A 25525-nucleotide genomic window follows, 5' to 3' on the forward strand; every position below is an offset into this window, starting at 1 on the left:
TGTATGTCCAATAATGCTTCTGGGTGTAAAGGCTATTTTCTGGTTGGCAGCTTTTATTTATTAGAACACACAAAAATCCTACCAATAAAAATTTTTAGCAACTTGCAAATCTACTGTATAAATCAGGAGAAACACAGGTGACATAGAAATAAGGCTCACAAAAAGTAAACATGTTTTTTGATCACTTTTCTTAATTTACCAAGTATTTTTGATTGGCTGGAAAAGTGCAGAATTAGAAAAAAAAACACAAAAAAGAAAAACACTACCAATATTTATGATTTTACTTTTTATTCTTATTTCATTAACGGTAAATGGCATGAACTTATATAGCACTTCACTATCTTCTTTGAAGGCTCAAAGCGCTTTACAGTTGCAGTCCCATTCACCCGTGCACACACACTTTCTCACACTGATGCCAAACACTGGCGCCAACATAAACCCACCAGGAGCAACGTGGGGTTCAGTGTTTGCCCAAGGACACAATCTTCCACTCAGATGTCGACCGCTCTTCCTCTGGACCAACCAAAAGGTGTCATGAACAGCAAAGAAAGTACAAAAATCATTTTGTGGGCCCAAAAGCCAGCGCAGACAAAAGGCCACAGTGGTGAAAAGTTTCTTCCTAAAAATGATATCTCAGCTGACAAATGTGTAAAGAAAATAACGTAAAACACTTAAATCATAACAGTATTTTAGATACATGTATATAAAATATTCTTTTTGGTTATAATGAATGCTTTTCATTAGTTGGAAGACCTAAAATCCCTTAGAGAATCGGTTCAGTGTCATTCCAGTTGATTTCCACATCTTTCCACCTGGAAGGAAACAAAAGTTTGTTTAGGCTCGACCATCCGTTTAAACACGCGTTGTTCTTTCTAATAGTTTGTCTTTAACTTGCATGTAAAAACAAAAAAAGAAAAGAATTTGCTCACCTCGTGCGAATACAAAGCTCCAGAGGAGGAATGGAGTCACTGTCTACTTCTTGAAAGCTGCGGCGCCACTTACCAACCGCTGAAAACAGAGGGGCTTTTTCAGTTAAAGCAAATCAGTTAAAAACCCCAAAACATATCAGGGATTCTGTTTGCTGCTGTGTTACAATCAAAGGCTGCATTCTTTAGCAACAGCTTTGGAAAGCAGTGTGTTAAAGTGTGGCATTAAAAATTCTGAAAACTGTAGACAAATCCAAACAAGTTCTTGCTAATGTAATTACATTTTTTAAAAACACTTTCAAGTTACCATAAAGTGGAAACAAAGGTGCTTCAATAGGATCTGCTAATGTTTTTACACCATGGTCCAGCTGAATTCACGATTCTCGATTCTGCACGCCTAAAAAAGAAGTTCCGGCCACATAGCTTAAATGTGTTGTATCACTGCGCCGGCTTCTTTAAAACACTTTAGCTTCATCATCTGGACAAAAACAAGCGGTAAGATGTGAACTTTCTCTCTGAAATGATGCTTTATTCAACCCATCGTGACGATCAGCACACAGTATATGTCACTTTGGAGTGGCGTGTTGTCACAGCGCCACACCACGTAAAACCACCAAAAAAATAACAAGGATTAAGGACTAAAAGCTGGTTGAACATTTCTTTCTTTTGTGACCATGGTATAAGGGGGTTAATGGCCTTCAAGGTGTGCATTATCAGAGTTAACGCACTTCACGGAAGCATTCGTCCCTCGCTTCGCGTTGGATGGTTCAGGCTCCCATGGCGTCCGTTAATTTCTGATAATGCACACTTCGTCAGCCATTAACCCTTACATATGTAGCATTATAAATAAAGGTTGTCCGCTTTCTTTATTACTTTTTAAAATCTTATTTTCAATTGTAGTTTTGTTACATGTGTGTCTGTTTCAACAGAGAACATAATCCCCAAGTGGGGTTTTTTGATCACCAATATCCTTCCCAGCTTTGATTCAACACTTTTCTGTTTTTGTAACTTCTCTACTGGGAACAGGGTTTCTTAACACGAGAGGTGTTTAAAAAAAGGCGGGTGGGGTCATTTGTAACTTTGACTCCATTTACTAAATGTTGTTTATGTTAAATTTGATGCATGGCCTATCTGTGAAATCCTCCTGCTGGGAAAAGCTTTGTTTCGCCGTCTAAGTAAGTAAAAAAGTCTCCTGTGGTCTTCAGTCCACAGAATGAGGCATCTTCACCTCTGGAGACTCTGTTGGATGTGAAGAAACACCAGCATCCTAACGGCTACATCTGCTTTCAATTTCAGCTACGCCGTGACCTCTCTGCAGCGGCAAAAGCTCAGTTGGAAAATCAAAAGATTATTTATGTTTAGTTATTCAAACCACTTCTCTGATATCAGCTAGTTTTTTTTTTAATCATATTGTTTCAATCGTCAGAAAGTGATTGGCAGCTGTGTAAATCCCCAATTGGTTCAACTTTTTGTCATTTGAAGAATGCAGCCTCGGAAATGTGACAAAATTCAGCTTCACAGGAAAAAGTCAACCAGCAGAAACCAACATGACAACTGGAAAAAGTAAACCAGAGACCTAAAACAAATCCAGATGGACGGAGGTTACATACTGACGGTGAGGCGGATCTCCTCCTGCTGATTGGCCAGTCCATCATAATAGTAGAGATCAAACTCCAGGTGTTGGTCCTTGGAGGTCAGCAGCTCCCTCTGCAGGCCAAACAGCACGCTGAAGTGACTTTCACTGCACACCACCCAGATGGGGTAAGAAGGGGTCTTCAGGTGAGCTCCCACCTTCAACAGAGGAGGATCAGGTCTGTCAACCGGCTGTGGTTGCTGCTCTAGTACACGTGGATCTCTGTAAGGAGCCAAAGGGTGCTTCTCTGGGTCTGGTCTTTTTTCTTTTCACTGCCAAACATGAATGTTGAGTGTTCTGTCTGACCAATTTCCCTCAGTCGTTCAGAATTTTATCTGGTTGGAATTAAAAAAAAGAAAGCTTCATTTTCATCCCCACCTTTTGCTGCTGTCTCCTGAGCAGCACAGAGAGGTGTTTGCTGTTCCCTCAAGACTTTGGAGCAGACGTTCCTGATTATCAGATTTCACTTTAGTGCTTTAAAGTACATCCAGCTTTACAGGGTTTGTGCACAAAATACTAAATCTTTTCAATTGAAAGTTGTTCAACTGTTGATATCTTTCAGCAAGACTGATGGATCTCCAATGGTTACCTGGGGCAGATGCCAATAAGAAAAACAAAAATCTCAGGCTGAGTTTGTGATCAAAGTCCTCTATTGTTTCATCGGGGACATAAAGCCATTTGTCGATGCTAAAAAACCTCACTGAATTTTTATTTTTGAATGTTGTATGGTTTTATTGTATTGGTTTTTAATATTTGAATAATTTAAGGATGTGTTATATTTTTAATTACCGGTAATAGATTTTAACCTTTGATTGATTTAGAGTTTAATTCTTTTTAATTGCTCATTTTTTCAGATCTTCTTGTGAATGCAAGAAGCTGACCATTTCGTTTGAGATTAATGAAGATTCTATTCTATTCTACTTTATTCTATTCTAACATGTGGACAACATTTGGACAAACAAGGCACTTTTTTTTTGGTTTCTAAAAAATATTTTTGTATGTTCTTTAAATGTTTTATCGCCTTTTCTTTCTTGTTCTTGGAGAACAACCTTTAGGTGAAGATGCAGAACTTTCAGGGACTGCATTGTCGTCCTCAGCAGGATCTGAGCTGCGGCGAACCCTGACGCCGTGCGCTCAGACATCCGTGTCCCGCTCACCTTACAGATGTTATAATGTTCAAAGAGAGACAGCAGGCCCACATCACAGCGGCTCTTGATTCCTTTGAGGAGCGTGGTGTCGCCGCCGCCTGAGTCCAGCTCCATGTCGTCATCGAAAACGTTGGACACGGCTCTGCCGCAGAGCAGCAGGCTGACCAGCTCCTGATGAACATGAGAGCCTTTGTATTACATCACCTGCATGCTTTGAGCTCTGTGAACCTTTGGGCCTTCCATCACCTGAGTGCAGTAGCCATGAGCACCGATGAGCGTGGAGCTGGACACGTCCATGTCCTCTTTGACTCTAAAGACAGACGGAGAAGATAAGACAGGCGTTTATTCTTCACGCCGTGTAAAGAAATGAGACTCAGACTCAAACAACTGCCTTTACTTTTCAATGGATCGGGACAGAACAGCCGATATGGTCAGCAAGATACATCCCAGCGTTCCAGTTTCAAACTGAGGAATGAAGAAACAAACTAGTTATGGGAAGATAACAAAAACAAAGATTTCACAGGATTCCGGTGTTCAGGTCACCTGAAAAGCTTTTTCTGTTCTAACTTGTCGCTGACATTTGCACCTGCTCAGGTGTTCAGCACACGAACTTCTCCACCAGCGTTTAGAGTTGAAGAAGCTTCTCAGATGAGCAAGAAAAAGTCCCACTCTGATCGTCTTCTGATCTGTCATAAATGTGTTTGCGGTGGTCTTTTAATACTGTTGATGCAGTTTTAAGCCAAAATCAAATAACCTGTGTTGTTTTCTAGGAAATAGTTCAGGGGTCGGGAACCTATGGCTCGCGAGCCATATCTGGCTCTTTTGATGGCCGCATCTGGATCGCAGACAAATCTTTAATTATATATATATATATATATATATATATATATATATATATATATATATATATATATATATATATATATATATATATATATATATATATATATATATAAAAAGTTTCATTAGACCAGTCCCTCTCGGGCGCGATGCAATGCCAGTTTGTAACGACCTGAAACCTGTGAATTGCCGTCCCGGCGCTCCCTTTTTTGAGAAGGAAAAAGCAGGCAGCAAGGTGAGGCGGCGCTCTGATTAGAACACGCTGTCCGTTACATACCACACACTGCAGCGTGTGAGTGTGTGTTTGGCTCCACGTCTCCATGTGGGCAGTCTTTCTCACATCTAAAGAACATTCAGACCAACCTACGATCACGTTTGACCGATGGAAGTCTCAACGCCCGCATGAAGCTAAAACTCATTACATATCAACCAGACTAGACCATCAGCAAAACCATACAGCACTGGAAGTCACATTCATTAAAAATACTCATCATTTATTAGCAACAGCATAATGTAGAGTCCCTTTCCCACACTGAGGCACTGAGACTTAACCTCTTTTAAGGTTCTTTATTCTGGTTACTGCAGGCCGTAAGACCCCTGACATAGTTTCTGCAGAGCGGCAGGAGGACTTCATCGTAAATTCGCCTTTGAGTTGTGGGCGGGACTGTCAGCATAGAAAAAGCCCACCCATCCTTCCTGTCATCCGTCTGTTTACGCTCTCCCACTAGCTTACAGCGCTCACAACTATAGACATTACTGGTGCAGTTTTGATCCGGATTCCAGCTCACACGAGGAAATCAAAGACGTTCATGGATCTAGTCGTCTACAAGTGGATGCATCAGAATGGAGCAGAGAGCTTGTGGGTTGCCATAGTAACGTCTGCATCATAACTACAGGCTTTTTCCAACAGCTTTTTATTGTCCCGCTCCTGATTCACAATGATTTGAATAAGGAAAAACTCAGAAATGCAATTTTGAGCTCAGTTGTGTTTATAGATGTCCTCCATCATCAGAAAAATGCCACAAAAATACGATTTTCATTACAGTGGGTCTTTAAAGTCTAGCTAATCCTGTGAGAATGTGACCAGGATAACTGACAGTCTTCACCTGCTCGATGTGCTGCTCCACAAGAATCTGCAGATCCCTGAGGTTGTCCACAGTGAAGAGCACCATCTACAGTCAAATGAGTATTAAAGATTTGAAACAGTCTGTACATGTCATGCAGCAACACCGAAATAATAAAAAACTTCTAAAACCTTTCCAAAATATTCTTGAAGAGCTGTATGCACGTTCAGCCTCTCAGCCATGTTTACCTTTTCAAGTACTCCTTCAGACCTGTAGCGCCCACTTGGTGTGAAATGATTCAGCCCCGTATTTCTGGAACAAAAAAACCCAACAAAGACTGAGTTCAAGAGTCACCGCCGACCCAGAAGACGTGTTCGGTCGAATAAGTTTGACGATGGATGAAAACGTAAGTCCAGTTTCAGGAAGAATGGTCACGTGAACAAACAAAATGAGGATCCGCGCCAACAATGTAACTATGAGGGAATTTTAGTTCCAATCCAGCTCTTTTTTTGTCGCTGTTATGAATCAAGAATTATATATATATAAACAAATAAAAAGTAAGTAATAAAAATGATTTTTTGTAATTAGACATCCCAATAAGTTTAGCGAAAATGAGAAAAAATCTACAGACGATAAATCGTCAGGAACTTCAAAGATGCTGGGCAGGTGGTAAAAGTTTTATCCCAAAAGTTCAATAAATTAGAAAAAAATAAGGGTATCCTACAATTCTACAACCCAAAATGAGAAAAACTCTTTAAAACATTGAATCCATAAAAATATTTACTTCTTCCAATCAAGATCTAGTTATTTTCAGTGACTTTTGTGATCGTCTGTGCTCTTTTTGTGCAACCTAGAGAAATAAAATATGAATTTTATTCTTCTCACGACTTTTTTCCAGTCATGAAGAAGTGTTGTGGACAGAATAATCAGAAGAAACATGTTTTCTGATGGACAAGATCTTTTTTTTTTTGGATTCTCACTTTCCAGTGAGGTAAAAACGTCAAGATTAGAAGTTTTCTTACACGGCGACTGTCGCTCGTTCCTCCTCACCAGCCTTCCACAGAACTTCTGCCAAAGCTAAAACAAGACACTTTCTCCTGGTCGCGTTGGAAGGTCTTAACCGCCTGAAAGGAAATTGGTAGATCAGTTGGAGTTACCTTTGAGGGAATTTAGAAAACGACTGGAATTTGACACAGAGGGGTCAGCATTTTGGAGCGGAGCTGAAAGCCGACTTACTGCAGGTCAGAATCACTGCTCTCAGTGTTCTCAAAAAGAAGTTTCTTTAAGATGAAGGCTTGAATAGATGCTAGGACTCCACAAGGACCACCCTAAACCAAACAAAAAAACATAATCTAACAACACTTGTTCAAATCTCTGCTGTGGATCTATCAGAGGAACAGTTAATGTTAGATGTTTTGGATGCTGAGGTGGATCAAGGAAGAGGTTCATGGATGTAGAGAGAAAGGACATGAGGATGGATGGCGTGAACAAGGGGGATGCAGAGGAGAGGGTTAGATAAAGATGGACGGTTTGCTGCTAAAAGATAGAAGATTTCAAAAGACCTTTCTCTGCACGATCCCGTATCTGAGGTCATGCGTGTCTGAGAAGGTCAGACCCTGATTTCTCCACTCTGCGCTGAAACAATTCAAGCTGGAGCCCAGAAGAACTGCTTTTAAATCCTAAAGAAACACAAAAAAAGACAAGCTTAAAAGAAAGAAAGAAAAATCTCCGACACAAAAGAATGACCTACTCACCATGGCTATGCTCTGGTCAATCGGGCGGCTTTTAGGGAGACACTCCGACACGGACCTCTGCACAGATACTTGGGAGATTTCCTGCAGATCCTCGTCGTCTACATCATCTGGTGATGTTACAATAACAAAAAGTTATTCAGTATTTAAAAAAAACAGTTTTTTACTGTCAACAACACTTACCTAAAACCAAGTCGGACACATTCAGATCAGAATTGTTTGGCATGTGGTTTTTGCTGAAACACAATGTTTGCATATTTTAATAAAACAAAAACAAAAAGAAAGTATAGAAATGTTTGCATCTGTTGCATAATCACTGACTAAAGTTATTCACTTCACTGCTTTTGCTTTGTTTCCTCTGTTGTTGTTTTCACTCTGCAGGCTTTCTGGAGACCTTTGCAGCCCAGGTTTCCGCCCTGCACAGCTGTGTGTGTTGATATCCAAGTGTGCATCATCAGAATGCTGGTTTTCTCCATCCCTTCTGAAAAGCGGTTGGGCCGCATCGTACCTTGGACTTGGTTTTTTCCTGCCCATTTCCTAATGAAATAATAAAAAAAGGACATTAAAACGTGGATCAAATTGACAGATCAAGAAGCTTTTTGTGCAGTCAGTACCCGTGGTATTGGTCCAGACATCATGCCTCGTCTGTTGCGGTTAGTTCTGCTCCTTGAGATGGCTTCACTTTTTTTCTCTGGCTCCTTCTGGGCAGAGCTCTCCCATTCTTGTTGCAGGGAAGTCAGTGGCTGGCATTTCTGACGTTCTGAATCATAAGCCGAGACATCTTTTTGATCATGCCCGGATGATTTGTTTTCATCTGACAGCAGTGATAGAAATGTAGACGGAGAGGAGTGTGTTGCTTTTATCTCAGACCTGTGAGAGAAACGCCTTAAAGCATATCCAAACTGGATACAAATATGGATTAAAACGTTGTTAAACTTGACCTACCTGCTGCTGTTTTCTTCTGTGTCACATATCAAAGGTGATCCTGCAGTAAAAGCAGGTGGGGTAACGGTCCGGGCAGTTTCACCGTCTCCTGTCATGATCTTGACTTTTTTCTGCTGCTCCATGTGATGTTTCACTATAATCTCCAGTACTGTCTTCAGAGGAGGATTTTGAACCTGCAACCATAGAAACCATAACTTCAGTCATACCATAAATTGCATATTGTTTTTTTATTTTATTTTTTCAGATTTACCTTATTTCTTCTGTACAGATCTTCGATGTTGAGCACTTGTCTCAACAGTGATCTGTTATTGATGCTGGTCGCTGTTCGTGGATGCTCTTCATCCATGCAGGCAATAGTCTTCTTCAGGCCCTGAACGAGTGAAAAGGTTCATTTATGATCTATTGCTAGACCTGCCATATTTTGCCAGTTGTGTTTCTCAGTTGGTATCCTGGTAAATATTATGTCTTAACAGCAGCTGGGTGGATGGCGGTAAGAGATTTAATGGATTATTACGCATAGATGAAGCGTCCTAGCTAACTTACCTTCCGGCTCAGAAACTCCCGCACGAGTGAAGAAGAAACCTCTTCAACAAAAGCGATCATAGCGGTTAGGATTTTAGCGTTATTAGCTCAAATGAAACATACAGAACGAAGAAGAAGGTGTAAGAAAAAGCTCTTAGGTACGCGGCTGGAAAGCGTATCGTAATACCGGAATCGTTCAGGAAAATAAATATCCATCAATTTCAAGTCAAACGTCGTATTATAGAACTACTTTTTTCACGTCATTTCAGTACAACGTAGAGCCTATATCGCTGTTTAAAAGATCTGACGCAGATTCTGCTATTTATGTGTCCGTTACTATGGTGATATCTGATATCAATGTGTGGCGTCCTCTGGCTGCTTCTTCTTGTTGTTTAATTTGATGTAACGTCCTGCCTGGTGGCGCGTTGCTGCCACCTTCTGGTCAAGGAGGGTGTTGAAGAAAAAAAGGAACATACCCGTTGCTTCCATGACTATAAGAGGAAAAAAATCGCTTCTAATCCTATCTAAGCTATATATATCAAAATAGTATATAAAAATGAACGTGAAAGTATTTGAAAGGTAATAAAGCCCACAAAATATGTGCATAAAACATGCATATATAAGAAAACCCTAGACATGACAAATAAATCTTCCCTCAAATTACCAATTTGTGACCAAAAATTTATATTTTGAATTCAAAAATTAGTATTTTATTGCTACAATTCTGTTTTTTTCCGACACAAATGAGCATTTTATGAGCAATTTGTGTGCACATGTGAGCATTTTGTGGCACAAATTTCACTAATTCTAATTCGTCGTCCATTTACAATAGATAAACTCATTTGAAGCCTTTCTGTTTTTCTCCAGAGCTGTCATGCAAACCAATTGTTTTTCTCTGATGTTTCTTTTTTTCTGATTGATTGTTCTTTTTTTTCTTTTGTCACCCATTGTTTATGTGTTTGTATCTTTGAGCCTAATGCGGACGCTGCAACAACCCAATTTCCCAAGCTGGGATCAAAAAAGTATCTTTATCTTATCATATTTTAAATTATAATTTTGTGGCCACAAATCAGAAATTAGTGCACACACATTTTGTGCACACATTTTAGGATTTTGTGGGCACAAATTAGGATTTTGTGCAAGCAAATTAAGATTTTCTGTATCGGTACACATAATTATTTTGTTTGACTTTGTGAATACAAATTTGTATTTTCTGCACTAATATTCTCATTTGTGGCCTCAAATGATTATTTTGTTAATATATTTTAATTTCGTGGCCACAAATAAGAAATTAGTTCACACAAATTAGTAATTTCTGTCCACAAATTAGTGTTTTCTGCATACAAATTAGAAGGAACTCATGATACTGAAATTCTAATTTGTGTGCACATAATGCTTTCTTTTTTCATCTCACCTCTGTCAGTTTCAAGTTTACTGACAGAAAAGCATGCTTCAATACATTCTGATGACTGTTGGAATCAAGGAAACTCTGGTTTGGTAGTTCAGAAGATAATTCTAATTATACTTTTCTGACAAATATACTAATCTGAACAGGATTATTATGAACATATAAAAGCAGTTTTGAGGAATATTTTTCAATATTTCAATTTAAACCCAATTGCTGAGTATTGCCTATACCCGCCATTCCTACAATGGCCTATGAAAACAGCCAATAATATAAATGTTCTGTGTAAATAAATCTCTTTCCTTCAGTCCTTTCAAAGTATTTGTATTTTGAATTTTTTTTGGATTTTTGTTGAACAGCCATGATATTTGATGATAATTTTTTAGTTTCTCTTTTCCACAAAAACCCTCCACCTATAATTGGCATGCTGTTATTTTAATAGTGAAGCGCTGATCTGAACTGTGTTCACAGACACACAAACCCAACAAATGTGTTCTTGAAATGTTCTTTGTAAAATCTTCCATCAAGCATTTCAGGACAAAAATAAGATGTCTCCCAACAATATTTTGATGCATTTTATTGAAAACAAATTGCTTTTCTATGTGATACATTTTCAAAAGCGCCAACTTAATTATTTTTATTATCAAACACTGAAGTAGTCATCTTGGAAAACCAAATGATGCGTCAACACTCATTTAAAAAAAGGGATGCATGTAAATTCAACCTTCAGTTTTTGCAGATATTGCAAAAAATAATTATAATAATAATAAAATAGATGTCCACATTCAGTATAACAATGTTTGTCAAGAGACCCCAATTTAAAGTTTAAATCCACAATGAAATCAAATCCAAGCAGGCCTCATTATCCATTCTATCGAACGAATCAATCTTTCTTAAATAACAGCAGTATTTGTATCGGAGCACAAAAAGGGCTGTAGTCGCTACACTCCCTAAACATTTGCTGATAATGGACCATAAAGTGTGATATTTACAGTACAGTACAACAACAAAATAACCGTTTCACAAATGTTAGCGCCGAGCAGAAAAGATGCTTTGAAATTTAGTGCAACCATTGGCTGTTTGGCACGAGTATCATCCAACATCCTGATTGGGAGAGTATCCCTCCTTTAGGAATGCCGAGCATGGTCTTCTCCCGTCTGACCGTAGCGTGAAGGACGAAAATGTATAAAAACGGAGTGAAAGACAACAGTGAAAACCTCCAGAACGTGGAGGGCCATTAGTAGTCATAAGCTGCAGAGAAAGAAGGAGAAACACTGTTATCCACGTCTGTTTCCACCTGAGAGCAAAAGGAAGAGGAGCATGCGGTCCGCTTCATGGAGGAAGGTGAACGCCTTCTTCAGAGGCGCCATGCAGGCATGCAGTCACACCAGCGTGGTCTTACTTTCTATTGTGAGGATGCAGGTACTCGCTGCAGTGCCTCTGCTGTTCACAGCCTTACACATGTACTCGCCCTCGTCTTCTGGGAAGGTTTCTGGCAGGTAGAGGCAGTACGTCTCTCCTCTTTCGATGTACTGATAGTCCTCACAGTCCTGGAGCATCTCGCCCTCAAACCACCAGGTCACCTCCGGCTTCGGCTCCCCGGTGATCTTCACCGTGAACCGAACCGGCTCGGAATCCACGACGGACAAGTTCTTCAGCGGCTTTTTAAACCACGGCGCCCCAGATCTGGCGGGATCTTCCTCGTCTTCGTAAGCCGCAGAGCCGTTAATGATGCTCGCCTCGTCTTCAACATCATCATCTTTCTTCTGAAAATAGATCAAATATTCACAAACTCTTGCAAGGGTCAAAGCACCTCGCCATGCAGAGAGACTTACTTTTTGGAGGGCTGCATCTATTTCCTGCTGCTCAAACTGCATTCTCTGCAGCTTCTGCTCCTCTATCCTTCTCCTTTCTTCTTCCTCTCTGGCTTTGGCCATTTGTTCAAATCGGGCTCGCATGTCCACCTTCTGTTTGAAAGGAGTCTCGCCAGACCTCACTGGAGTGGATTCCCTTTCGTCATCCTCCTGTTCCTAAGAAAGAACAAAGCAAGGTGAAGTAAGATGAACTGAGATTGTTTGTTGGGTTTTTGGAAGCTTTTACCTCTTGGATTCTCTCGGCTTCTCTCTGTTTGATTTCGTCGTCAATGGCCTTCCGCCGTTCTCGCTCCATCTCAATCTTTTTCTGAATCTCCTCCTCAGTTAGCTGCTTGATCTTCTCAAACTTGGACTTGAGGTTTTTGGCTTGAATAGAGCCGGTTCGTTTTAGCTTTGTTAGCTCCTCGTATTCTTTGCTCACCAAATCTGAGCTTTCGTTTATCTCGTCCTGTAGAGGATGAAAAGCGGTTCATACACATCGCAGAACAGTGAGGAAGCAGTTTACAAGTTCAAATTTCCGTGCTCAGAACTTTAGAAAAATGATCTAAAAAGAAAGTATAGTTAAAGAAAAACGGATCATCTTTTGATCTACTTTTAAAGCCTTCCTAGTGGTCTTTTGGCTAAAAATATTATAACGGTAAAACCTGTGTCATTTTTATAGAATATAGTTTCTGCAGAGCAACAGGAGTCTGTTAGAAATTTGCCTCTGAGATTTGGGCACGGATTAAGCCCTCCTCCCCTTCCCATTATCTATCTGTTTACACTGATTTACAGCTCATACACCCCTCAACCCAACATTACTGGTAAAACAAACAATGGCGAACAATATTGGAGCAATCCAGCCGTACAGTTTTGAGCCACATTCCAGCTCAGACCAGAAAAGAAAAACATACATGGAACTATTTGTCTGCAAGTGGATGCATCAGAACGGAGAGGAGCAGGGAGCTTGTGGCGTGCCATAGTAGCTTCCACATCACAAACTGCATTTTTCATCTGTTTTTGATTCAGATGAAGAAAGAAAAGCTCAGAAATGCAATTTTGAGCTTGATTTTTGTTTATATATATATATATATATATATATATATATATATATATATATATATATATATATATATATATATATATATATATATATACTGTCTATATATATATAATACATCAATGGAAAAATGTTAAAAACACCAAGAATCCCAGTTTTCATTAAAGTGGGTTTATTACAGGAGCAGGAATTTAAAGCAGGATAATCACTGACCTCTCCCATCTCCTGTCTGAGCTGCTCAAACTCCTGTTTCTCCTTCTCCAGTTTCCTCTTGCGCTCCTCTGCTTTGCGTTTCCTCTCAGCTTCTTCCTTCTCTTTTAGCAGCTCTTCAAAGTTTATTTCCAGTTTTTTTGGATGCAAAGCTTCCTGAGAGTCACTTTTCGACATTCCCTGGTCATCGTCATCCAGCAACTACAGTCATTAGGATCAACCAGACAGACAGACATGACGGTTCCTGGGTCAGCAAAGTCATTACGTCTTCTTCACATTTACAGTACGTCCTGTACTTACCGTAACAAAATAAAACCACAAAAGCATCAACTAAGCATTACAGCTACGCATTTAAGGACTACAAGCATAAAAACGAGCTGTAAATAAAGCAGATGTGAAGAGATTTGTCCCATCTTTACTAATATTTCGCAACTTAAGCATCAAAACAATTGAGCCTTCTTCATTTCAATTCACAAGGTGATCATTAAAAAAAAATGAGACTGTCTTACTGTTTGATCTCCACATGCAGACCTTTCCTGATCCAGGCCAGGGCTCTTAAAAAAACAGCAGCACATTTGCACTAATTGAGCCCTTTAGAATAATGAGAACACTGAGGAGCACGTTAACAAAAATGATGCCGTTTTAATTCAGATCAGGAAAAAAATCAAACAAAAAGGTGGGAGTTTAATTTGGTTTCGATTTGGCGTAAAATTTTTAAACTCAAGGAAGTATTTTTGAAAAAGTTTGACTCTCATAAAATTTGCAGTGTTTCTTCAAGATTAAAAGGGTTAACAAAATTTGAATTCATTCAAAAAGGTCTAGGCTTAACCAAAAAAAAGTGGGATCCTAAAAGTGTGAAACTATCCCTCCATGCATGTTAGTGAAAAGCCAAATAAATGCAAACTGCCCCTTAAACAGCCCCAGTTGTGAACCTACCATGCTCTTGCGGGCCTCTGTGAAGAGCTTCTTCTCCTCCTCCAGTCTCCTCTTTGCTTCCTCCTCTGCTTTTCTGTGTTCCTCCTCTCTTCTCTGCCGCCCCAGCTCCTCAAAGCTGGCGCATATCTTTCCGGGCTTGCTGCCCTCCAGGTTCACTAGCGCCAGCAGCACCTCATCATCTTCATCTAGAAGCTGAAAAGAAACAAAGGGTGATCCTCAGTTTGAGTATAGACGTGGTGTGGATGTTTAGACCTGAGCTTTATGAAGGAAATTAGAATTTATTCTTAAAAATCTACAGTGTTAGGAGGAAAACCCGACAAAAAGACTGAAAGGCCAACAGCAGAGATGTGGACTTAGACTTGAATCAGACTTAAGTCACATCACTGCCAAGTCTAAATGAAAAATCTCTTTTCAACGTTTTTGTAAAACTGTGTCCAAATTCCAGCACTATTCAATTCAATTCAATTTTATTTATATGGCCCAATATTTACAACAAAAGTCATCTCCATAAGCACTAAAAGACTAGTGTTCTGGTTAAAGCCCGTCACCAATTTGCCAAAGTAAGACCCTGATAAATATGAACTTCTTAAAAGACTATTTAATATTGCCGACATGTTCTTTGAAAGTAGTTTAATGACAATTTGTGACAAAAAAATTGTCTTAGGCTTTAATCCCAACTGAAGACTTGAGATCTGACTTTGGATTGAATGCAAAAATTCTAAGGCTTCAGATTCTGAACTTTTTAATTTTGTCATAACATATTAATAAACTTAGGGTTTTTTCTATAAAATCTAAATGTGTCCCCACATTTCCTAATGAGGCAATTGTGTGTTTTTATAACAAACATTTTTTAAGGATTTTCTTTGTTTTACACTGCATCAGCATTTGTTTTTGTTGGTGTTTGCTTTTTCTTTTCTTTTAAATTTTAACTTTTTCCTGTTGTCTGTATGATTAAATCAAATTGATATTTTTAGCAAACCATCAGTCTATTCAAAAGTATTTTTGAGAAAGCGATATATTGTAGATATATTAGCACTACGCCTTTCTACATTTTAACATTTTAAATTGTATCTAAATGAAACATATCGACCATGCTCTTCCTGGCTTCGGCAAACGCTTTCCTCTCCTCCTCCATTCGTCTCTGCGCCTCCCTCTCTGCTTTCCTGCGCTCCTCTTCCACTCGTTGTTTTTCCAGCTCCTCAAAGCTCAGTCTCAGTCTTCCAGGTCGAAACTCCTCTTTGTCCTCCTGACCGGGTTCAGTGCTGTCCTCATCTTCTCCCTGGCAAGACAGAAACGTTTTGTTGACAAATGAACAAATGAACACATTTGAATGTCATTTTTTTACTTACCATTCCCAGCTTGGCCTCCTCAAAAGCCTTCTTCTCCTCCAACAGGCGCCGTTTTGCTTCCTCCTCAGCCTGCTTCCTCCTCTGCTCCTGCCGTTCCTTTTCGAGCTCTTCAAATGTCAGCTTCAGCTTTCCAGGAGTCACAGACGTCCTCTCTGGAGGCTTCTCCTCCTCGTCCTAATTCAGACCAATGCGACGGAACAAAGAGCATTCATTTCCATCCTCAGTAAGACATTAAAAGTGTCTTTCTCACCTGCTCAACAACAGAGCGTCTCTTGGCTTCCCTGAACGAGCGCCTGTTTTCATTGTACTGTCTCTTCTTTTCCTCTTCTGCCTTCTTTCTCAGTTCCTCCTCTCGGCTCCTCTCTATGTCTTCAAAGTTCATTTTGATTTTTCCTGGATGCCGTGATGCTTTCGCTGGAACCACACGAACCAGGATTGTGTCATCTCCCTCCTGAGATGAAAAAAGCAAAGCAGTATTGGTAAAATGATAAAAATGCTGTTCCACAGTGGAGTGGATTCATCCTGTCTTCTCGCTGGTGCTGCCACTAACATATTTTGTTTTTGTCTTATAACAGATGTCCAAGTGTATCTGAGTTTGTCATGTCCACTCAGACCTAAAGCCATTGTTGTTTCTTCCTTATCTTTCATAGACGGAGTTTTCTCCTCCACAGTTCTGCCTTGTTCATTTGGTAAGTGGTAAATGGCGTATACTTGTATAGCGCTTTTCTACCTACAAGGACAAAGCGCTTTTACTGTCACACACACATTCACACACTGGTGTCCGCTCCGCTGCCAAACACAGACGCCCGCCTCCCACCAGAGGCAAGGTGGGGTTCAGTGTCTTGCCCAAGGACACTTCGACTCATGGGTGTGCAAGGCGGGAATCAAACCTGCAACCTTATGATCATGGGTCGACCGCCCTACCGCTGCACCACGGCCGCCCCCCCATTTAGTGAGAAGATAACCCCAAAACACAAAAAAAATTAAATTATAATAATCTAGAATGCTTCAAATGACTTGGATAATTAAATCTTGATCTGAAAATTCTTTCTCTTTGTGCCGTGGCTTGACATAATCTTAGTAACAATAATAGATCATTTAACTGAATACACATGGTTAAAGAAAAGTCAGAATTAGCTTGTGAATTAAAGTTTTATTATTAGGTTGAATTTAATTCAAGGAAAGGAAAATGGGTTCAGGTCAAATAGAGAGTCCACCCCCAACCTCCACCCTAACTGGGTGTAAAGGGGCTAAAGTTCCGAAGGGGTAATAATGACACCATCTGCAGGACTTCAGTGTGTGCAGGTCGGTCTGAAAGCAGAATCTAATTTGGTCACAGGAGGAGAGTCTGTGGCTAATTCGGTCTGTGGAAGGTGTGGGAAACAGTTGGCAGCCATGTGCTGTCTGCAGTTGGCAACTTTGTTCCAGTCACTCTAGATCACCCAATGGAAGCTCAGCAGGAACGTTTTGGTATTTAGATCCAACGAATCAATGAGTTCATTCAGAACAATGATGGTCAATCATTACTTTTTGAGTGTTGCTAGCTTTCCAATTTAATCTTGTGATGAAACTTATACTAGTCTCTTAAAAATGTTCTTTTTTTTACATTTTTGGCTAGGTGGTTCCATTGCTCCAGCCTGTTTATCAGCAAGTGAAAACAAAGTCAATGAGGTAAACAATCCAATTAAAGACCCACTCCGATGCATCTTTTTGTGGATTTAAACACGTTCTGGTAGCATTTTTGTCATAATGGAGGAAATGTATGCAGAAAATTAAGCTTAAATTGCATTTCTGAGTATTTCTTCGTTCAAATCACTGTGAATCGGGAGCAGATGAAAAAATGCAGTTGGAAAAAGTTTGCATGTGTGATGTACATCACCAAGTCACAAGCTTCATACTCCGCTCTATAGATCTAAGTGCGTCTTTATATTCCTCGTCTGAGCTGGCATCTGGCTCAAAATTGTACGGCTGGATAGCCCTGATTCCTCGCCATTTCTGTTGCACCGGTAATGTTAAGTTGGGGGTGGGAGGAGCTGTACGCTAGCAGGAGAAAGTGAAAACAGAAGCCCAAATGTCCGAATTCCTTCACTACTCACTATAAAGTGCGCTTCGTATATAGTGCATTCGCCGTTTTGTAGTGCTGTCCAAATTTCAAAACGTAGTGCCCTAGAAATTTCCCAGAAGTCTCTGCAAAAAACCAGTGTGCATCGATGCTCACTAGATTGGCGAATATAGACCACAATGCATTGCAGTTGAATAATTTCTGCAAAGAAAATTTATTTAAATGTATTTTTTTTAATAAACCGCCAACGTTTTTATCTTCAAAAGACAGTGGACTCATAAATAATCGTCGCAGAACGCTCATATCAATTAGATTTTCACTTAGTGAAATCGATGACGTCATATTCGCTGTTTAAAAGAAAAAAGTAGTAAGTATGGTGTCCGAATTGCTTTTAAAATCCAGGGCACAACATAGTCCCGCACTATGTAGCTTTATAGCAGTTAGGGGTTAGGCTGTTAATTTAGACACAGCCAGAGAGTTCATAGCAACAAAGAGGGAACAGTCCCGCCCAGAACCCACAGGTGGATTTCTAATGAACTCCTGCCACTCTGCAGAAACTATGTTCTAGAAAATGACACATAATGTGTCGACGTCACAATGATGGAAACGCTTTTACAATAACTCAAATGAGTGGGTCTTCAGAAAAAACATCCAAGATTCAAACTTGGACCTTCAAAATAAAACATTGATGTCAACAACGCTTAGGAAAACCATTTGAGTTCATTTGATTCCGTTTCTGTTCTCCAGTTTCCAGTTAAACTTTCATTTTACCAGGTTTGAAATGCAGTTTTTTGACAAAGGATCCCCAATGCTCTTTCTATACTTTGGATGACCCAGTTTTATGTCATAGAACTAGGTTATCCAGGTAACAGCTAATGGGCTTCAAATGCTCAGTTGCATAACCATTCACTACTAGATCTCTTCTCTGAGTGCTGACTTGATCATCGGTTAGAACAAACTGCAAAAGTAAATCATTTTCCAAACTAGAACACAATCATTTGACATCAAAACGACCAGTTTAGTTTAAGCAGGTGGTCATGACAACATTGCTCCAGACCTATATCCAGCTCCTGCCAACTGCTCGCATCTCAAAAGCCACTTAAAATAACTCATCCAAGTGGCAGCAGAGGATTACCTTAATCATTTCGGCCAAAAGAGCAGCGTTGTAACTACAACGGCAGCACAGAACCGCCTTTCTTCTCCATCAGATGTGGACCAAATACAAACAGTTCCTGTTAGGTTTCATCTCACCTCAGCTGCTTTCTGAGCCAATTCTTTCTTGATTTTTGCTTTCTCCAATTTGTCCTGGGCTTCTCTCTTCTTCCTTTCTTCTTCCATTCGCTTTCTCTCCTCCTCTTGTCTTTGCTTCTCCATTTCTGCAAACTTCCCTTTCACACTACCTGAGCAGTCGACAAAACAAGAGGCAAACCTTCAGCCTCCTCTGTCTTCCATATGTCGTTTTTTTTTTTTTCTTTTCTCTTGACTTCCAGTCTGAAGGTCTCACCTGTGATTTTCGGGACATAAGACTTCTCCACCTTTGGCGACTTCACCTCTTCCTCCTCATCACTGGATGCCAGCAGTTCCTTTATCTGTGCAAGATCAGAGGGACAGTGCGGTGAGGTTAAGGTTTTCCTGGGATCATCTCCTCTGCTGCTCAGGAGCCATGCTGGTCCCAGCAAGAACAAGGGCCTAATCCCTGCTGAGACCAGGGCCATGTGACTGGCAAGGGGACTCCCGATTGGCTGACTGTGTTGTTGTAGCAGATAGGGGATGAGGGTAAGTGTCCAAGGCTGGCCAGCTACAGTACAGAGGAAGGTTGTTGTGTTTGATTATTGCTGATAATCCACTGACATAACTACGTATCCATACCTTCCATATTTACTGCAGTAAAAGTAGAAAAATAGATCTATAGTGTTGAATTCTGAACCTTTCTCCTGGACTTAATATTTGACTGATTCTTTTTTAAAATTATGTTTGTAAAGCGTTTTAATTTGTAAACAAGAAATAACTGAATGATACAGGTACTAGGACTTTAGCTAACTCTGCAGTATCAGCCTTTTTATGCACATTATGCATTTTAAGACCGTGTCACACAGCCACTACCTACATTTTGTGCATATTGCGCAGATATAAAATTGGTCCTACGTGAATATACGTGGAAAAAGTGAGAAAAGTTGTGGTCTGTTCGTGAAATTTTCATTTTCACACATGTATCACGAATGAACCACGTTAAAACCACAAAAGAAGTATGAATAAACCACAAAAAGAACACTGAAATCAACGTAAACATGAACCGTGTGTGATTATTGTGCTGTTTATATCTGATTCATTAGTGATTTGTGCATCACTTACATAATTTTAACGTGATATGTGCGCCTTATACGCGTTGTAAATGAATCGGTTAGTTCAAAAGGGCCAAAGTCCATACTTTTTCAAAATAGAGATTTTATATGTTCTATGGTCTTCAAGGAAAAAGCTTTCTGATTATGTGCAAAAAAGTCCCAAGTTCGTTGTAATGTATTGACTATGCTTGACATTTAAAATGCATTAAGTGCAGAATTCCTGGACTTGGGCCTCTTTTGCATGGGTTTAGCTTTATCCCATAGATGGCAGCACTAGTTATCCAATATGGCAGCACCCCTGTTTAATTCAAGAAGGGCCCAAGTCCAGAGACTTTAGTTTGTCAGTCCTCTGAAATTATAAAAGTAACGGGCTTCATGTTATAGCATTTGTAAGTTATGAACTGGTGCTAAATCTGGGTAAAGTTTTAATCATCTTGTGTAGCCTCCCTTTAAGCTATGCAATTAAAATCCTTCCTGGAAAAGCAAACCTCTTGGACTTGGGCCCCTTTTGAACTAACCAATGCATGTGTAGTGGCTGTGTGACTCGGCCTTGATAGTTCTGCAGTCTAGGAGGATGTTTAAAAAAAAGGGTTAAGAATATGTGCAGTATCAAAACGGTAAAAAACAAAAAAACACATTCAGATGCAAAAATTCTGAAAAGTTCAAACAGTTAAAAAATGACTTGAGGCTTTTGTTTTCAACACAAATGAAAACAGCAACACTGCAAAAAGTCTTTTTATGGCAGGAATGCACTATCATCCGGAGCCCTGTGGAGTTATCATATTATCAGATTAATAGCTTAAAGGTTAAAAGAGGAGTTAGAGCAGCAGTGAGATAGAACTCAAGCCCAATGTTCTCTAAAATTTCCCTAAAATCATTTTTTATGAGCTAGATAATTGCATTGATCTTTTGTTTATCACTAGAAAAGCTCTAAGGAAGACTCCCAAACAGTTTTTTGTTGCACATCTACAGGAGCCACAACATTGACAAAGAAACAGTTTATTTTCCTTATTCTTAAATTTTGCGCTCCTCTTAAATTAAATTTGCAATAAGTACCGACACTCCTTTGGACAAACTGTGACAGGTCACTGATTTAGATGAAGTTCAGAGTGAAAGGCTCAGGAAAGCTACAGAAATAAGACAAAGAGGGCAGAGCAATTGTATATTTAAACTAAAGTGCATCTTCCTCAGAAAGAATCAATTCCTGTGGCTAAATGGGAGAGTGTCTCCTTAGACTGGAAGGTTGTGTGTTTAATTCCACAGTCGAGTCATACCAAAGACTCTAAAAGTGGGACCCAGTGCCTCCCTGCTTGAGGCGCAGCATTAAAGGGTTAAGTATGGGGGTTCAGAAAAGCCAGACAACTGGACCAAGTAAGTGTAATGCCATCCATAGAAAAAGTTTTTTTTCCGCCACTTTTTCAAGATTTTGACATCGCCTTGTTGGAGGCAGACGACATCAGTAAGCAATGATTGGTCTGAGTTGGTTCGGTCAAGGTTTCTATGGCAACCACTCACACTAATCAGGACTGAGCTTGTTTGAAGGCCACAGGGTTACCACTTGAAAGCGGGATACATGGAATCTGTCAATCAAACATTTAAAAGGTTGGATTTTGAGGTCTGCAGGCACCACACACTTAAGTCATCTGATTGACCAGTTTACAACATGGATTACTTGCACCACAGAAAAAATATTATAAATAAAAATTAAGATTAGCAAGAAACAAGGGTGCAACAATTAAGTTTACCATCAATTTGATTTTTGTTTTTCTTAAAGTTCAGCCCACTGTTGTTTTTCAACATCAAAATAATCCAAAGGAAACATTATTAGAACCTATTACCACACTGTATGGCTTTGCTAAGTCCAAAGTGTGGAATGACTGAATGATCAGTTTTTGCTGCATAACATGTGTTGTTATGTCCGTTAGTCTCATTGTTTAACCTTTTTTAAACCTATCTTTGGCTGCTGTTGGTTTTCATTTTATTAGTTGTTAAAAATACCCTACTAATAAAAAAACGGTGTTGTATTTTCTAACAGCCTTTAAAAGCTCAATGGTTGGAAACATGGTGACTTCAGTTGCAGTGGACTGTAAGAAAGAATGAGTTCTCACTCAAGCTGTGATCTTTGTCATCTCCTTCAAGCCTTATCATGCCATGCAGATCTCAGACGGAGGTTAGTGGGATAATGTATCTTTGACCTCCTGCTTTCTACGCATCCGCTCTCGCTCTTTGATGAACTGCTCCTTCCTCTTCAGCTGCTCCTCGCTGCTCCTCTGCCGACTCCGCTCCTCCCGGGCCTTCTGCATGGCCTCAAACCTGCTGGACACATCTCCCTTTTCCTTGGTCACCTTTGGCACGTAGCTTCTGGCCACTGGCCGTCTAGATCTAAGGAGTTTCTGTAGTTTCACAATAACAAGAATGTTCACAGGTGGAATGAAACAGGGCAAAATTTTGGAGCGTTTTTCTCTTTTAAGCTATTATGTTGTCTCACCTCTTTCTTGAACGCCAAATCAGAAACATTCTGACTATCGTTTGTTTCAGCTTGAAGATCATCCTCTTTGCCTGAGATGCCGTTCACAGCAGTTGATCCATGTTTCCTGTTTGCTTTGCAGTTCTTTTCGTGCTCAACGCCGTTCACCTGTCCCTTTTCGATGTCATCATAGGTGTCATCACCTGTGTGGCAGGGCTTTCCTTCTTCTTCCACTGCTGCCTCACTTCTGTCCTCTGCGTTGCTGAGCATCACCTCATCTCCGTCATCTCCCTCATCTCCCTCGTCTCCCTCGTCTCCCTCGTCGCCCTCGTTTCCCTCGTTGCCGGTTTTGTCCTCGGTGATGTTTTCTTTTTCAAATGTGCCATCCTCCATCTCCTGGGTGTTTACTTGCATCACCTCCGTCATGTTTGTGCCACGATGGCGAGTAAACAGAAACCGTGAAAATGTTACCTGTAAAATGAATAAATATGCATACATAACTGGCTTCACACTTTATGAAGAGTAGACAAACTGATAGAAATGTGGCCAAATTATTTAATTGATCACATTAATTTCACATTAATTATTTAAAGCTCTGCTCTGATGAAAATTATGTTTTTCGTGTAATTAACATGTTCTTGTGGCATTTTTCTAATGATTATGGAGGACAGGTGTACTAAAAATATTAGGCTTTTCTAAATTTCTGAGTATTTCTTTCTGCAAATCATTGTGAATCAGACCAAAAAAATGCTGTTTGAAAAACAGCTTATTTGTTACATAGAATATTCCTTGGGCCACAAGCAACTCTCTCTGGATAGCTCCAACATTGCTCTCCATTTTTGTTGCACCAGGAATGTTAGGTTGGGGGTGTGAGGGGCTGTATGCTAGTGGGACGGTGTAAACAGATGGGTGACGGGAAGGGGAGCAGGGTCGCTCTGTGCACAATTCAGAAGTGAATTTCTAGTGAACTCCTGCCGCTCCGCAGAAACTGTGTCCTAGAAAGCGACAGTTATTTTTCACATTTTGGCTAAAAATTGTATAATCATAATTAAAAGACCATGGGGATGTTTTGCAAATAGATCAAAAGAGGATTGGAATGGGTCTTTAAATAAATGACCATAGTGTAGACAAGTGATACGGAAATTGATGCCAAAGATAACAATTTTTTAATTAGTAAGTAAATGGAGATAAGGCTACATTTCTGAAATTTAGCTGAAACATGGAATCTGTCTGCAATCATGCAACAAAAAAGAAACTTTTCCAGATTGTCTTGCTTTTTTCTAACCGTATTTGTCCAAATAAAACTTACTTTTGAGGAATGTTGGTGCCCAATGCAGAGAAACAGTGCAGCAGAAGCTTGCTTAACTCCTATTTATAGCCCACTCATGGGTCCAGAACATGTGATCGTACTATTTTTGATAAGTGATGGGCAGATGGTCAGAGATCAGGCTGGCACCCACATGTCGCCGCAGACCATTGACAAAATGGCCAGAATGAGAGCAAAACAACTGGAGATGTTAGTCATCTTGAAATCAATCAGCTGGTGTTCCTCATTTTTCACAAACGCGTTTCCTGTTTGTGAGGCTGATTAGATGTTTCCTCCAGAATTTAAGAAAACAAATTTAAGTGGGATCAGTACAGGCCTCACAGCTTTTTTATTCAATAAAATAAAAAAGTTGTCATTTCTAGTTTGGTGTCTGCACAATTAATGACTGTAATTAATGGGTTTCAGCTTCTTCCTCTCATAGAAGAGAGGTGAACATCTCCAGACAGGCTGAATAGACCTTCAAGATGATCTTCTGAGGGTTTTCAAAAGCTGTAGTGTGACTTCTAATTGTTTTGATTTCAAAAAGCAGCTTTAAAAAAAACTGCAAAATTACCAGATAACATAGAAAACCAGAAGACGAAAGATTCTCTAAACATATGAACAATTTGGTTGGTTAAACAAAATATATTTTATGATCAATACAGGTCATCTTTAAATTTACAGTCAAACTGAAAGAGGTTAAACTTTCTGTAAAGAAAAATCTTACTTTTGTCATTAAAAGGAAGAAGTTAATGTTCAGAAAGATGGAGGATTAAAAACAGGTGTTTGACTTCATTGCTTTTGCTCTGACGAAGCTAAAAGTACCATATAACAACTGGACGGATCAATTACTGTTTAATCAAACTTGGAATACATTTTTAAAATCGGCAAAGCAAAATTCTATGCCAAAAAAAAATGATAAATTGATTTGTTGATAAGATTTCAACAAAGTAATCCAGATTTTTCTTTATTAACTTGTGATTTCTTGATGGTCAAAATCAATAAAAATAAAAGCCAAGTAAAGAAAAACTTTAGCCTACCTATAGAGGTGTTGTTCCCTTTAGTTTAAAGAGAAAAAGAAATCCCTTTCTTTAAAAAAAAAGAAGCATGAAGACGACAGGATCCCTGACATGCGACCGCTTGAGGCTCCAGCTCTGCAGCTGCTGCTCGAGCTGTTTCCATAAAAGTACCGTTACTTTTTCATGGGACAGACTACTGCATTCTGCGCATGCGCAGCGCTGCCAACGCCCCCTCTGGTCTGTTATCACAGCCCCAGAAATTCATTAGTAACAATAGACCGACATGAACTGGAGGAACAAAAGGCCGTTTTGGGAGTGTGCATCTGAAACATTTGTGTTTGGGTAATAATTTACTCTGTAATGTGACTCAATAGATTTAAAATTAATTGGCTGAAGCCATGTGTCTGTCCTTCTGTTTAGAGAGGAATCTAAAAGCAGACAAAAAGTGTTGTTATCTGCTTTTCAGTCCGTTAGAGCCCAGATTCCTGGCTTATCAGCCAAACTGGAGCCAAGCTCACTCTCTGTTGTCTAATAAAAAGCTGTCACTGAGGTATGCTCTGTCCGTTTATATTTCCATCTCAATAAGATTCCAGAGAGATAGGCTCAACCAGGTTGTCACTTTCTTTTTTCAAATATCACTGTACGTGCATGTAAATAGAAGATCTGCTGCAGACACATGACGTCTGC

General features: G+C 39.7%; 2 protein-coding genes across 13 annotated transcripts; both read right to left on the reverse strand.

Annotated features, from left to right (window-relative positions):
* Positions 1–271: 271 nt before the first annotated feature.
* On the reverse strand, positions 272–9208 carry mindy4 (MINDY lysine 48 deubiquitinase 4). Of its 3 annotated transcripts, none has more exons than XM_011473861.4 (18): positions 8851–9208; positions 8558–8677; positions 8308–8480; positions 7977–8232; positions 7697–7899; positions 7546–7598; positions 7366–7472; positions 7174–7290; positions 6848–6939; positions 6634–6735; positions 5860–5923; positions 5654–5719; positions 4105–4172; positions 3954–4017; positions 3717–3878; positions 2537–2717; positions 930–1008; positions 272–812 (listed from the first exon to the last, which is right to left on the reverse strand). In XM_011473861.4, the coding sequence occupies exons 1-18, from the start codon at positions 8908–8910 to the stop codon at positions 764–766; spliced, it is 2016 nt and encodes a 671-aa protein (XP_011472163.1). In that variant the 5' UTR covers positions 8911–9208; the 3' UTR covers positions 272–763. The 3 variants fall into 3 exon arrangements, 2 of the variants coding, with proteins under 2 accessions (XP_011472163.1, XP_078801908.1); XR_013655523.1 differs by having other exon boundaries at positions 715–812; positions 2503–2717; XM_078945782.1 differs by lacking the exons at positions 272–812; positions 930–1008; positions 2537–2717 and adding an exon at positions 2728–2781.
* Positions 9209–10795: 1587 nt separating this feature from the next.
* Positions 10796–25013, reverse strand: nexn (nexilin (F actin binding protein)). 10 transcript variants are annotated; one of them, XM_078945405.1, is made up of 15 exons: positions 24860–25013; positions 22535–22984; positions 22242–22439; positions 19209–19293; positions 18956–19104; positions 15893–16093; positions 15643–15816; positions 15384–15572; positions 14294–14485; positions 13867–13911; positions 13361–13558; positions 12335–12556; positions 12070–12258; positions 11637–11997; positions 10796–11485 (listed from the first exon to the last, which is right to left on the reverse strand). In XM_078945405.1, the coding sequence occupies exons 2-15, from the start codon at positions 22937–22939 to the stop codon at positions 11472–11474; spliced, it is 2622 nt and encodes an 873-aa protein (XP_078801531.1). In that variant the 5' UTR covers positions 22940–22984; positions 24860–25013; the 3' UTR covers positions 10796–11471. The 10 variants fall into 10 exon arrangements, with proteins under 10 accessions (XP_078801531.1, XP_011471640.1, XP_078801530.1 ...); XM_011473338.3 differs by having other exon boundaries at positions 11637–12000; XM_078945404.1 differs by having other exon boundaries at positions 12070–12264.
* Between the last annotated feature and the right edge of the window lie 512 nt (positions 25014–25525).

The sequence above is a fragment of the Oryzias latipes genome, chromosome 4, assembly GCF_053564925.1.
Source record: "Oryzias latipes strain Hd-rR chromosome 4, Olatipes_Hd-rR_3.1".
Lineage (NCBI taxonomy): Eukaryota > Metazoa > Chordata > Actinopteri > Beloniformes > Adrianichthyidae > Oryzias > Oryzias latipes.